General features: G+C 40.7%; 1 protein-coding gene across 1 annotated transcript in view; it reads left to right on the forward strand.

Moving 5' to 3' along the window:
- The window catches only part of LOC121190435 (glutamate receptor ionotropic, kainate 1-like), a 30,708-nt gene extending 19,864 nt beyond the window's left edge, over positions 1 to 10,844 (forward strand). The window contains exons 10-17 of the mRNA XM_041051158.1: positions 538 to 654; positions 975 to 1,178; positions 2,006 to 2,229; positions 2,845 to 2,963; positions 3,755 to 3,972; positions 4,896 to 5,121; positions 7,771 to 8,021; positions 10,677 to 10,844. Coding sequence (XP_040907092.1) covers positions 538 to 654; positions 975 to 1,178; positions 2,006 to 2,229; positions 2,845 to 2,963; positions 3,755 to 3,972; positions 4,896 to 5,121; positions 7,771 to 8,021; positions 10,677 to 10,844 — 1,527 coding nt within the window. The remainder of the gene's footprint in view (positions 1 to 537; positions 655 to 974; positions 1,179 to 2,005; positions 2,230 to 2,844; positions 2,964 to 3,754; positions 3,973 to 4,895; positions 5,122 to 7,770; positions 8,022 to 10,676) is intronic.
- The last annotated feature ends 4,422 nt before the right edge of the window (positions 10,845 to 15,266 follow it).

Raw genomic sequence — 15,266 nt, forward strand, 5'->3', positions numbered from 1 at the left:
TTTTACCTGACGCACACAATCAGCAGCTCTCTTTTTTAAACCTGCCTCTTCTTCATTTTCATATTCACTGTACATAAAATGAAGTTTTCGGCGCTTTGCCCAGAATCATCAGAGCGAAACCAAGCAAAAGGAAATGTTGTAGAATAGTGAAGGGAGCAGAAATTTGAAAAGGAGCCAGGAGTGTCAGTTCTTTTAACCTTTATACTTCTTTTTCATTTTACTGTTCGACGAATCAGAAAATATGATTAATATGCAGTGTATTGGAGCAGTTTCTAGTTTCCTGCTAAGACTAGGAGACTAAATCAGGCTCTGTGAATGTATCTATCAAACAGCTTCTTTCCTTTAACAACGAGTGTCAGAGATGATACAAATACACCTTCATTCAAAGCTTAAACAGAAGTAAACATCTACTGTAAAACACTGCAATTTTGTCCTCCATAGTGACTCCAATAGCAGGCGTCAAATTTAACTTCCTGTGGTTCTGATCAAAGCAGAAAATGTGTTCTAATAAATCTGAAGCCCTGTTTGCTTTTCCAGATTGCTGTGTGGAACTCGTACAGGGGGATGAACCTGACGGAGAAGTCCAGCCGAGACAAGAATAACAATGTGACAGACTCTCTGGCTAACAGGACTCTTATTGTCACCACAATACTGGTGAGGAGGAAGGAGGAAGGTTAAACAAAGGACAGCACAGGGGGAAGGAGGGGAGTACATATGGGGATATGTAGAGGGCAGATACGGGGACAACAGAGGAAAATACAGTGAGAGGGGGAGTGGGAAACGGTGAGAGGGCGTGGTGTTTAGGTGAGGAAAATGATTGCTTAGTTGAACCGTTTGGATAACTTGAATTTGTATTTTTTGTAGTTATTCACACAAACAAAATCCATCACAGAGAAAAGTATATAGAAAAACTTAATCAGAATAAGGAATATGTCTTGAACAGCAAAATACAGTGTTTTCTTTGGTTGATACAGGAAAATCCATATGTGATGTATAAAAAGTCGGACAAAGAGCTGGTTGGGAATGATCGCTTCGAGGGCTACTGTCTGGACCTGTTGAAAGAGCTCTCCAACATCTTGGGTTTCACATATGAAGTCAGACTGGTAGCTGATGGGAAATACGGAGCGCAGAACGACAAGGGAGAGTGGAACGGGATGGTTCGGGAGCTGATCGACCATGTGAGTTAATATTTAAAGATGTAGTGGAATAAAAAGTACAATATTTTCCTCTCAACTGTAATGGCGTAGAAGATAAAACATATATATCTCATATATTCTTAAATATATTCAGTTACTTTCCACCACTTTTCTTCATGGCTGATTTGCTCCAGACCAGATTTAATTTGGGATATTGTGTCCGAAACTAATTAAAGGTCCAGCTCCTCCTGAAAAATAGAAGCAAACTCGACAGGGTCCTGATTTGGACAAAATTACTGCTATCACATTAAACTGACAAATTATCAGGAGAAAGGTTGTCTACAGTTCAGGTCACTGAAGGTAACAAAGGCTGTTTGAGAGTGATATGCTTATAGACCAGCAGAATCATGTTGCTTTCTTTGAGAATATCAATGGGAGGTACAGTAAAATCAGTGTTCTCAATGCTTTTGGACCTGTTGCATCCTCCGGCTGTATAAACAGCACTTTTTATGAATTATGAATGAATTTTACTCTTACTCTAGTCTTTCACAGCTTTTTTTTGACAGTGATTGGTTTAAAAATGCCTGCTGTGTTCATATTCTATCACTAGTCCTGGAGAAAAATCTCCAATTTTATTCCATTAATCTCTTGTAGCTTTTTCGCTGTTATTGTTCTGTATTACTCATTTTTGTTTTTTCGGTAGAGAAGAACCCAGTTTAAGGTTTAGCATATGTTTTGGGCATATTGATACATGAATATTTGGAAATTATATTGTTTGAAACAGAACAAATACTAGAAGAAGCCATTTGTGACCTTGAGCAGCACCTGTAGTACCTGTAGTATCTTAATTCATCTTCTGGCTTTTCCAGGTTGCAGACCTCGCTGTGGCTCCCTTGACCATCACTTATGTTAGAGAGAAAGTCATCGACTTCTCCAAGCCCTTCATGACCTTAGGTATCAGCATCCTGTACCGCAAACCCAACGGCACCAACCCGGGCGTGTTCTCCTTTCTTAATCCCCTGTCTCCGGACATCTGGATGTATGTGCTGCTGGCCTGCACGGGAGTTAGCTGTGTGCTTTTTGTGATTGCCAGGTAAGAGGATGGATTGATGCTTGAGATAATGCAATGATGTATGATTAGATGGTAAATAAAAGATTTGCTGAGGGTATACTGTGGGATAGGTACAGGGTGACTAATGACTTTTGTTAATCATTTCAAGGTGCAAAGGACAGGAAAACTGAATTAGTGCTAGCATTGAGCAATTTATAACAATCCAGAGTTATGCCTGATGTGTCAAATTCACATGGTCACAAGAATCACGAAAAGTCTGAAATAATTGGCCTGACTGTACTTCAGCAAATTTCTGATTTTAGATAGTTGTTCTAAAATAACCCAAAATATGCTTTTGGCTGCCTGTCAGCTGCCAGGTTTGCTTTCATTGTGTTTGATAAGTATTTGGGTATAATTGCGAGCTCACTCTTCTCCCTCCTTCTCAGATAGTGCCAGTGGGTAGCACCTAGCAACCCTCAAGTTAAATAGATTTGTTGTGAAAATGAAAATGCAAATCAAGGTGCAGTGTTGATTGGAGGGCTGTACTGAAGTGAACCAGTGTACCCTCATGCCTTAAGATTAGCTACCGTACACTCCTTACAGATTTGAATTTCCTTTCATCTCTTTTTCTCTCTGTTCTTTTATTGTTTTTTGCAGGTTTACTCCATACGAGTGGTACAACCCACATCCATGCAACCCGTCCTCGACTCTAATACAGAACAATTTCACTTTACTCAACAGTTTCTGGTTTGGCATCGGAGCTCTCATGCGGCAAGGTTTGTATCTCACACTTAATGGGATCATAATCAATATTTTGATATTAACAATGGATTAATTCCTCCAAATTAAAAAGCAAAAAACTTTTGTTTGTCCATGCCCCGCAGAATGACGCTGGAAGCATTTTGTGATATAATTCTCCTCTGGAGATTCAGCTATTGCAAGTTTAAAGCATTACTGAAAGACAAGTGCTGTAAAGGCCACTGGGCTCTTCCTGTAGAGCTGTCTATTAAACTCCCTATACAGCACTAAAGACTTTACTGACACTGTAAACTCTGCTCTAAGTTGTTTAATTCAAAACATCAATATTCGCTTTCCTATATTCTGTGATTGTCATTTCCACGTAGCCTGGACCCAGTCCCCATGAGCTGCGACCCCACCCTGTTAGAAGAATTATGTTGCATTTCATGTAGACTTGACCTCCCTCAAGGCAGGAGATTTGGGCAGGATAAGTCTGACATGCCTTATTGGACGCCCAATAAACCATCCAACAATCCAGCCATTAAGATAAACCCAAGTTTGGACCTGTGTGCTGGATTGTGCTTTGAAAGATTATAGATGAATTTCATTGTTCTTTTTTTTTTTAAAGAGCATCTAAACAGTACACACGCAAACTGTATTTACCACCATTTTGTGTCTACCATACTGATATTAGCACATTCATTCCAATATTATCAGCATTTTTCTACCCTCTCCAACCCTAATCCTCAATCTCTCTCTTTTTCAAACCTTTGTCTTTTAAGCTCTTTTTTAACCTTTTAACCTTTGTCCTCCTTTGCTATGCTTCCAGGCTCGGAGCTGATGCCTAAGGCTCTGTCCACTCGTATAGTTGGAGGAATCTGGTGGTTCTTTACTTTAATCATCATCTCCTCCTATACGGCCAACTTGGCTGCCTTTCTCACGGTGGAACGAATGGACGCACCCATTGACTCAGCAGACGACCTGGCAAAGCAGACCAGGATTGAATATGGGGCAGTGAGGGATGGATCTACCATGACCTTCTTCAAGGTAACACTGGTCTAGGCTCCTGCATGTCACTGCACCTAAAATGGCTTTTAACTTCATCAAAGTCACAACATAAAAATTAATAGTTGAAATCACAATCAACCACTGAACACAATACTGATAAATATAATATATTCTGTCATCTCTATCATACCTGTAGATGTAAGAATGGCTCAGTGACAGTACCTTCACTTGCATAAAATCAGGGTCATGAGGGTTCCCTCAGCTGCTTGTGCATCCTGTATCTTCGCCCAACTTCCCATGAAAAAGCAAAAATCTGAAAGACAGAAGCAGAGAAAAAGACTTGCATTTACTTTTCTGAAAGGGGCGTCATAGATGCAGCAAGAAGTGAGTATGTTATGGGAAGTGGCGAGGACGCCTGTCAAAGCTACTTTTGTCTGTGTCTGTACTGACATATGTTAATTTGTTAGTTTAAATCATATAATGTATGAGTGTACTGATGTCCTCAGGCAGGGCTGTCATGTCTTTCCCCCACCGCCACCCGCTCTCCTTGCATCCCTGTGGCTCAGCGGGGGTGATCCATGCAGGGCTTTATCCTCCCAGATTGCAGCCAGTGATTACGGCTGCCTGGATAGGAAGCAGCAGGCTGTGTTGATGGCTTGAACAAATTGAATCAGCTGGAGGAGATTTAGAACACAGCTGTCCCATTTTCTCTGACTGAGCAAGGAGAAACACACACACACAGATATATACACCAAGACATACATAAAGATAGACACAAGTCCCACGCATCCTTCTGTTAAACTTATACGTGTTTATCATAGTATTCAAACTATAGATAAGTACATGGATTTGTATATAAGTATGAGTATATATTCCACAAACACACAAAGCCTATGTTTACTCACAGAGTAAATATGCAAAGCAATTCTTACCAACCTTTGCTCGTTTGGCTCATTTCGCAGAAATCCAAGATCTCCACCTATGAGAAGATGTGGGCGTTCATGAGCAGCAGGAAAAACACTGCGTTGGTTAAAAACAACAAGGACGGCATCACGCGGGTCCTGACGACAGACTACGCCATGCTGATGGAGTCCACCAGCATCGAGTACATAAGCCAGAGAAACTGCAACCTCACACAGATCGGAGGTCTCATAGACTCCAAGGGCTATGGGGTGGGAACACCTATCGGTAAGAAGGATGAGGCCGAGGTTTACTCCTCACCATCATCTTTGTCACTTAGTGGAGAATGAAAGCTCCCAAAGAACGACACACACTCATACATGTCATTTTTTAATGTCTTGTTACTGTGTTGGAGCAATCATTTAAAAAACTCCACATATGTTGAAAGTGTGGCCAAAACATGTTGCTGCAAACAGTTTTTGACATCTGAGAGACAATTTTGGAATCGTCCCTGTAACTTTAACACAGACTGGCTGTTAGACTGTTTTACGATTGTGTAAACTTTTTAGCATTTATTGCTTGTTCTTTGTGGTAGACTGCACACTTTTAGCCTCTAAGTTAGTTCAAAGAAGCCGTGGACAAATATACAGTGAACTTTACAACTCACATTCATAGGAGATCTTCTGAGGGTATTAAAATGTACTGAAGGCCCTGTGACTATTGTGTGACTAGAACAGAATTTTAATAGAACCTATGTAAATGGAGTCTTTGCGCTGTAGATATAAACTTCAATTTATTTGGAATTTGCATTTTCATTCTTGAGAAGTCCAAGTACAAAACTGCTATCCTGTATCCTCAACATGCAAATACACTTCCATCTAAAAGCTCCAAGCTTTTTGCAGAGCAAATGTTCATGTAAGGTTTGGTGGATTGAGAACTTAAACTGAATGCAAGTCAGCCTGCTGACCGTGGACTGTGTTTGCAGTGTGTACACCCCACACCTGCATAAGTTGTACACATCCATGCCAAGAAGCTGCCAAGCACAGGGCATACATTTGAATGTGTGGCCACTGCAATGGGAATAATGAGGGTGCGGCCACCACTGCAACCCCACCGAGTTAATTTCTGTAATCACCATGAGATGCCCGCTGGCTGTCAATATCTTGGACATAGTAGTACCGCTTTTATCAACTCTGTTCTTAGGTAAGCTATGGAATCTTAAAAAATATTTATACTCAAAGAAATAAATATGCAAAGGCCTACTCGTGCAACATACTACATATATAGTAAGGTGCTGTAATTCTAAAGAGTTCAAGAAGCACATATGGATAAAATTATGTACAAGGAAAATGTGACATTTAACTAAAGCTAAAGTTCAAAAGTTGAAGAGTTTGATCGCCACAGAAACAAAGAACTTCCTGTAGGATTAAAGCAAAGGATCACTGGTAATGCCGTTCACCTCCTGCATGACATGAGGATGGCATGCAGGAGATGTAGTCTGGCACACCTCCAGCAGAGACTTGAGTTCCCCTCGCATCAGCAAGCCACCCATCCTGATGAGCCTGTTGATTCTAGAGTTGACAGCTGCTCTCACTCTACTGCCACTGTAGAAAATATTCTACAGTGTTGAAAATAATGATGGCCACCAGAGAATGGAAGAACATCTGCAGCGTAGTACGGCAGACGGGCAAATTACCGGAGCCTCCTCAGAAAGTTAAGCTTGCTCCAACCCCTCTTGTACGCGGCAGAGGTGCTGCTTATCCAGTCCACTTTGATGTTGAGCTGCAGCAGGTTCAGCTCACACCTTTTGTCTGTATTGAGCCTCTTGATGCCCTCTGGTACCTGAACTCAGCCGAGCTGAGCTTACAGCTAAGTCTATTCAGCTTTTTTTTTTTTTTTTCACCTGATCAACAGGTGATCTTGGATTTTGTAGGCCCTGGAGTGTGATTGGAGAGACGTCGGGGGCGAGGGCAGAGCAGGAGGAGAGTGCCCTTGGGGAAGTGGGCAGAATCCTCCTTGTGAAACCTATAGAAAATAGTTTAATTTATTTAACACCTTGGCCTTTTCCATGTCTCCAGCAATCACTCGATCTCTGGCCTGCTTGCTGATTTCCAGTCATCCCACCCAACACCTGCTTGTGTTGTTCTGTTGTTAGTTTCTGCTCCTTCATCCTGTAGCAGTCGTCAGATGTTCCTATATCTGCTTCGTCTCCTCCCTGCCCTCGTTTCTGGGGGCTTTTTTTCTTCTCATCTAGAGTCTTTGGTCCTAATCAGTCACCTCAGACTTAACTTTGCATCTCTTACCCAGGTTGGACTAAGGTGGAAAGCTTTTCCAAGTGGCAACATCAGTTCATAGTCCTAATACAGCTAAATACTGCATTGCTTGCATATTGCATTAAGTCATGTCAAGCAAAGCCATTTTGACTGCTTGGCCAATCACGTTGAGCAACCTAACAAATTGTTGATGGACTTAACAATCTGTACAGAATGTGACATACTCATCAGTCACAATCCTTAGACATAGTGCAGTGGCCAAAAGCAGAAAGTAACAGGCATTAGAGGTGACAGAAATATACTGTTGAATGAAGAGAGAACACATTTATGCACATATGAAAACTCAGCTCAGCATTGTTACCTGAATGGCACGTTAAACAGCAATAAACATTGCAAATGCAAATTGGAGTTTTATGTCCTCAAGATAAATGTAGATTCATGTTTCCTGTCAGAGACGGTTAATTCAGCAAAGGCTTAAATTTCACGGTAAAAAATGCTTATGTTTCACTGTGAACATGGTAAACAGAGGGGTGCCTCAGCAGGACTGTCATGCCATGTTTTACTAATCAGGCATTTTGAGGGATTTATCAATAAAGAATGACAAAAGCATTAGCATGTAATTGCCCTGTCAGCTCATAATGTCTGTTCTATTTGCCTTCGCCAGGTTCCCCATACAGGGATAAAGTAACCATCGCCATCCTTCAGCTCCAGGAGGAAGGGAAGCTGCACATGATGAAGGAGAAGTGGTGGAGAGGCAATGGCTGTCCAGAGGAGGACAACAAGGAGGCCAATGCTCTGGGCGTGGAAAACATCGGCGGTATCTTCATCGTGCTGGCTGCCGGTCTGGTTCTGTCTGTGTTTGTGGCTATCGGGGAATTCATCTACAAGGCCCGCAGGAACACAGACATAGAGGAGGTGAGTGGGGGTGAGGAAGTGCTGTTCCTCGGCTGAGTGACTGAGTGATGATGACTAATGAGTGGATTAAAGGTTACTCTCCGCTCTGAGGAAACTCGGGTTTGGAATGCGTTTTGTGTTAGATGTTGTTTGCCCAATCAAAATTAATTTGCTCAAAATCATATTTGCACTTGCTGGTGTTGTCTTTGCAACAAGAATTTACAACATGGATTTATAACTTGTCAGTGTCTCACAGTTTCACACCGCGAAATGGTGAACTGCTCCACGTGACATACAGCTAAACCATCAACTCACTGTACATGATTATTATTTTTTATTTGCCTTGGTTTTCTGTTTTTTATGCTTTGTTTTCTTTTCATTTTTTTTTTAATTTTTCATACATGTCTATTTTGATCTCTTTTGTGTTTGTTTTCTCCTCCATCCCTTTTTCTTTTCTGCATGCCTTCATCAGGCCTTTTGTTTCTTTTACGGGGTGCAGTCCCGTCAGTTTCAGCGGCGTGGATCCACCTCCTCCTCTGGCACCTCCTTATCTACTGATCTGGAGAGCGGCAGGCTACTGGGGGATGACACAGAGTAGCCATGGCAGCACATTTACATCACATACACTCTCTAGATGATAGGTTTGTAAACAGGTGTCCCTCCCTCTGTCTCTGTTGAAACTACCACTGTATATGTGCACTTATCTCAGCCAATCCCAGTTACCTTTACCATCTTACTTTCAGCAGCTGAACCTTGTGTCCACATTTCTTCCTTGTAAAATGTCTGTGTTTCTTGTGATTATAAACACTACAGCTATACTGAAACAACTGTCCTCTTATTTACAGGCTCCTGTTATTGCCTATTTAAGTAGAATTTACACTGATGAAAGAATAACAGTACTTACTTATATTCTACAAAATACCCAGGACATTTGGGGTGATTTTTTAAAGTAGTGAGTTACTATAAAACATGTAATGATAGTTTGTTTATTAACATTCATTTTAGCTTGCAAAATGTGGCATTTAAGTCCATATAAAAAGTGCAGAGCTCTGCTGCGCTCCCCTGCTGTTAAGCTGTTTTCTCACTTGCACTGGTAAAGTAGCCTTCTATAACCAGATGAAAAGTTTTGCATCATTCATTGTAGTCTCAGTAGGCATTTATGTGTACTTTAGAAGCAGACTTTGAGTGCCTTGTGGGAAATCAAAAAGATAGGAAAAGTTATTTGAATATTTTCCTCCTCATTAAGCTCTTTGGTAGAGTGGTTTGGTGGCTGAAATGTGGATAACAGTGATGGAATAACGTGCTGAGTTAATACGTCCCCTGACACAGATCCAAAGCCAAATGTAAAGTTGTAATTTCCTAAATAACTGCTGGTGTCTGCATGCCATTTAAACTGAAGTAATGAAGGATGGGATCACAGAGGGATGCAGACTTTAAAGGTCTCCACTGTGTCCCCGGACTGACCTTGTCATCTAGCCACAAGATCTATCTCTCTACAAAATAAAGTAAAGAGTTAGAGATACAAAATATTAACTACTACTATTGTCATTAAGGGTATAAAAGGGTTTAAAATCTGCACACATACGATAATCACATAAACAATTTAATGAATGAATGAATTAATAAGGTACCATATTGAAAAAGACCAGCATCAACAATATTTTTGGAAATAATATATTTTTGGTCTGTGCGTTTGGGGGTCCAACAGTGAATCTCAAATACAGTGGACCTGCAAGGTCTAAAGAATCTTTAATTAAAGGATATTACAAGTAAATTAATTTCAACGTCATACTCGATTTAGCTCCGGTTAGGTAAGTATAGTTTAGCTTTTTACAGTGTTGTGCCAACTCCAAAAACATACAGCTCCTCAGTTTTTAAGATCAGGGTTTGTTATGAGGTAGGTTACGGTATGGTTTTTCACCGCCATGTTCGTTGTAGAAGCCTTAGGCAAAGCCGGAGGATGAAAGAGGAAGACCCTCTGTGGTCCTTGAATGCAAACACCAAGAGACAAAAAAAGAGACTTTGCCCTGCAAATGGTAATTTGCTAAGTAAATTTAGTGAGCGCACCATTCAGAGGAGAACAAAATAAAAGACAAATAAACATGATTGAAGATTAATGAGTTCAGTGCAATGTATTATTGTGCAGAATCAAATAAGCCTGAGGCTTCTCATTTCAGATGGCCCTTCTATTTGGTAATTTAAAATAATTACCATATTATGAATTCATAGCTCCCTGCATTAGGATGTTGCACAGCAGACACCGTCCTTCATCTTTTGTCTGTATAATTGGATTTTATGATGAGACAACACAGTTTACATGTCTTTTACAAGTCTTGTCATTTCTTGTGTTTGTCTGGTCAGACTTTACCGCTGACTTGCACTCATTGGCTGGCTGCTCACATTCAGCTGCAGGCAAGCTCCTAGAAGCCACTGCTAATTTGCAAAGCTGGATCAAATGTAACTGCCTTTGATTTGGACTTAAATTAGCATAGTTTTCAGTTAATGCCATATCTTAAAATTCCCTAGTTTATTCAGTTATGGAGCAGCAGCCATTTTTATGCATATTCACACAACATTTAAACTCATGGCCAAATGTCATAGAGGCCATTTTTATTTTATTGGCAATCAATTTTATTGGTGTCTTAACCCAGGCCTTCAATTGTTGTTCTTTGGCAGCGCATGTCTTTTAGCGACGTGATGGAGGAGTTGGGCATCTCCCTGCAGTGTTACAAAGGCATCCGGAGGAGGTCCCGACCCCACAGCGGAGCAGGGTCAGCTTGCATCTTCTGCCAACCCAAACATACCACAAAGAGGGAGGGAGTCAGACGGGACTCCAGCACTTGAGCCTTGGATCTAAAAAGTCAGCGAACACAGATCAGAGACTATTTGATTTCTTTCTTTGTGGGCTACTGAATGATGTGAAGTTGTTTCTTCATCACCCCTTTCTGTATACTGTATGTGTATGGGTAATACATAGATGTAGTTTGCAAAGTCTTGGCCTTGTAACAATAATAATGTTAAAACAGCTGATGACTAAGAGAATGAAAGCTCGCTCATAGTAAAAACCATTGCTGTTCCCTCATGGATGTAGTTCACTGTTCTGAGCAGTTTGCAGAGTTGAATCTGCACACTTTATAGATCCTCCCATTGTGTAAATGTATGACAACTTCACTGATTTTCAGAGTAAAAAAATTTTTGCATTTTTTTAAACTGTTGTTACTGTTGTTGATGTTGTTGTTGTTTTTCAGTTGACAGTCGTGTGTGTGCACATGTTTCTTTGTGCACCTACTGGCAGGTGGCAAAATAGCTTCAGAGCGGGTTGCTGAGCCAAACCTGGCCAGTGAAGAAAGATAAGGACCTCTAAGGAAAGTCAGGAACACACCTGCTGTTTTATACCCTTCAAGTGCCAACATTACAGACATCAAACCGCACACTTGCGCACACAGACACTCACACAGATGCACATAGCCTCACAAAAGCTTGCGAGTATGAAATATTGCTTTCTGAGGGCCAGAGAAAGGACATGATACACGGAGAAGGAAAGGACAAAATGAGAAGAAGGTTTTTTTTGTTTTTTTTAATACTTCCAAAATTCTCAGGAGGTCAAAGACAAAACACAATTTCCTTGTTCCCCTGGGAACAGTCTTGTTTTTCTACAAGTCATTTTTTTCCTGTTTGCTGTTGTCAGATTTGAAAGCCTGAGGGGAGATCTTGGCTCCCATCAGAGCCAGTGCATCTCAGTGGATGTGTGCACTGAAAAAAAGTGAAAAGCTTCTGCTGCAATGAGTCTTGCTTTTCTTGAAGTACCTTACAATCTTGACCTGCATGTTATATAACTTACCTACCAGCAGACTTAAGCTACTTTGTAATTTAAGATGAATTATGACCCATAGACTCAATCATAATATCAACAGGAAACCTTTTATTGTGGAAATACAGCACATTTCCACAAAAGTTCCTGTTAAAAAGGGAGGTTTGAGGAACAGATGCTCATGAAAACTGCATTTCGCTTTGATTGTGCTTCACTAATTTACAGATTCAGTTTGCCTGTATTCACCACTCAAGCAAACAGATTTAAAACAGACAACAGCGTATGCAGCACACTGGCCTTGACCTCTGTAGTGCACGTAGTCAGAATGAGGAATGAAAATGTTCTCAGCAGCCTCAGCACAATTACCTCTCTGCAGCAAGAACACAGAAAGCATTGATGGCAATCATCACTGACTGACTCACACACCCCTGCGTGAATTTGAATTGAACTCCATTCATCAGGACCTGCAGCAGAATAATCAACTCTCATGCTAGAACGCACACAAACGCATCAAGTTGACATCAGTGCACAGCAAAACAACCAGATGGTTGTAATGACATTAATATTTTCATTGACAAGTCCTACGTCCTCATCATTTCCATGTGCTCTGTATTTCATGTTACATTAGGAGCGTCCTCATTTCCTCAGGTTTGTTTACTTCTCTTGCAGCTGACCTCAGGGTAAAATTAACCAGAGAGGAAGAGGAATATAAGAGTTCACTGCTTCCTGTCTCTCTTTGGCCCAACCTGTTTAAGCTCCTTGCCTCATCAGAACCTACTTTCTGATCCTTCCTTTACCCCTCTAGTGTTACTGCACACCTGCCCTATACTCTGTCAGTAGACTGGCGATGTGGTATGTGTTCTTTTCGAAAAGCCTTTTGAAGCCAATAAGTCACTTTTCGGAAATACTGCAGTAAAATCAGAATCAACTAAATCCAAGAAGAGTTGAATTGAGGGCAAATGGACTTAGCTGTAGATCTTGAAGACGTTTCACCTCTCATCCAAGAGGCTTCCTCAGTTCATTTATTCAGTTCAGAGACTGAAAAAGCCCCTTGGATGAGAGGTGAAACATCTTCAACCAAGTCCAGCTGACCTTGATTCAGTTCTTCTTAGATATCCATGACCTGAATGACTGAGAATCTTCACAGACAGAAAAGAGTCATTCAACAAATGCAAATGACAAAAATTATAGTGGCAGTTTCACCATGACCACGTATTATTCTGAAACTAACTGTAAAGGTAAAGAGAAAGAGAAAAATGTAAATGGAGCACCCTAAGCATTAAATCATAACACATATCATTATCAATAATGTCGGGACTTTCAGAACTGACCTCTGATTCCCAGCTTTTACCAGCTAATGCAGTGACATTTCAAACAGGAAAGGGCAATAAACAGACTTAAATACTTTATAAATTACTCAAGTCAGAGGTTTTTTTGTGACATTTCTCTCGGTGGATTGTGCACATCCTTAGAGAATTGGACCGAGCTTTTCTTAATCTCTTCATGTAATGAGTTTTCTCTTTTTTGGTATTCAGATTAATTCTGGATTGGGCTCAGTCCAATGTAATAGCGTTTGGTTGTCTCTAATCTCCTAACCCCATAATTCTTAATCAAAAGCAAAGGCAGTATTTTTTTTTTTTTTTATCGTTATCTAATCCATCATGAATGAGGCCATGGATTTACAACTCTGACCTTGGCATTCTGCACAGCTGAGCGGAACTCTCCTGCTTCTCACTAACCAAACATGACCTCACCTGAACACCGCTCTGTTGTTGAACAATACTTGTGTCTTCACCTTGTTTGTTTCACCCACAGAAACGATTTGTCTCAATGATCCTGAAACACAGAGTCTACCACCTTGGTGGTGGTGAAGAGGTGAAGGAGAATTGGGAAGAGATAAAAGGATGGCGGCATCTGTGTGTTTGTACCGTCAGTAAGAAGGTCAGTGACTATGATCTAAACATCTATACTTCTTGCACAGATAGTGAAAAAGAGATTGAAAGAAAAACACAGAGCAAGCGAAGAAAAGAGACACCTGAAGAAAGCCTGATGTTGACATCTTTAACATGATATGTGCAGTAATATTGTCCTTAGTGAGCTCATTTGAAAGAAAGGTTAATTTAGATGGGATAAATTTGACCATCTGGTAGTAAAGAAACAGCTGAAGTATAAATGCATTTTCCATAAGAAAGCACTTGTACATTTCTTATAGAATGTATATAATGTCTACATCTCTGTGCATCTCAAATGTCATGCAAATCCTTCGAACTTGTCAAGTCTGGTTCGTGTATTTGTACACGAGGCTCTCAACTGTAAATACAAGTGCAGAAGAATCAAATCGAAACTATGACTCCAGAATAAAAGAGTGGCAGACGTTTGAGTGTGTCCCATCCATCACAATGAGATGAACAGTCTCTGGGGCTGATAAGCCAGGTCCGTGTCAACAGCCTGTCAATGAAGACAAACGAGGAGGAGGAGGACTCTTGGAGGTACAGAACATCATTTATCTCTCTCTCTCTCTCTCTCTCTCTCTCTCTCTCTCTCTCTCTCTCTCCCTTTCTGTCCACCTGACAGCCTGGCAGTAAATAATACAGGGGGAATGCTGTCATCTGCTGGTGTGGATGTAAAGCAACAGATCACAGCAGCAAATCAGAGCATAAAAAAAAAACAGCCCTCAACAGTGATTCTTTCAGGGAACTGCAGGTCCTAATTTAGGATGCTTCTTTTCCGTTTAGCATTATTGTGATGCTTTGCTAAACTATTATGAATTCTGGTCATAAACATTAATTTCAGCCTGTAAACAGACCAGGCGGAGGGCAGCTTGTGATGCCTCTTCATCCAGTTTTCAAGTTGAGAATATGTAAATTTTTTGTTGGTTGGACAAAACAAATTCAAATTATCACTCTCCTGTGAAAACCAAGTACCTTTCTTTTTTTAATTTTAATTTTTTTAGTTAAGCAGTGATCAGATGACTACAATGGAGTTTAAAATAATATAAAATTATATATATATATATATATATATGTATTGTTTGTTTGTTTTTTTGTTTGTTTTTTGAAGGGAGTCATGATACAACGTTGGGTTGTGCTCAACTGTCATGTAAATTCCCTGGAGTATCCCTTTAAAAAACACACTATGCACCACTAGGTAACCTGTGTACTGTACAGCAAGGATACCAAGTGAAGTATAAGACAGTGTTTCACCTGCGTTTAGCTGGGTTTACCCGCTCTGCTTCCCCCAAAACCTGCCCCTAACACGGTAAACAGACACGGGGGGTACTCTGTTTTCTTCCACAAGAGCTATTATAGCATGAGATGTTCATTCTGAGCAACTGCCTCATTGCACAGCTATTGCAAAGTCAAAGACCATCCCAGCGGCATGACCGTGTCACTCAAAACAGTGCTGGAGCTATGGGCATTTTTGCGGGCTAAAGTCATGTCATCTGAGACATTTAA

The sequence above is a fragment of the Toxotes jaculatrix genome, chromosome 12 (assembly GCF_017976425.1).
Source record: "Toxotes jaculatrix isolate fToxJac2 chromosome 12, fToxJac2.pri, whole genome shotgun sequence".
NCBI lineage: Eukaryota > Metazoa > Chordata > Actinopteri > Toxotidae > Toxotes > Toxotes jaculatrix.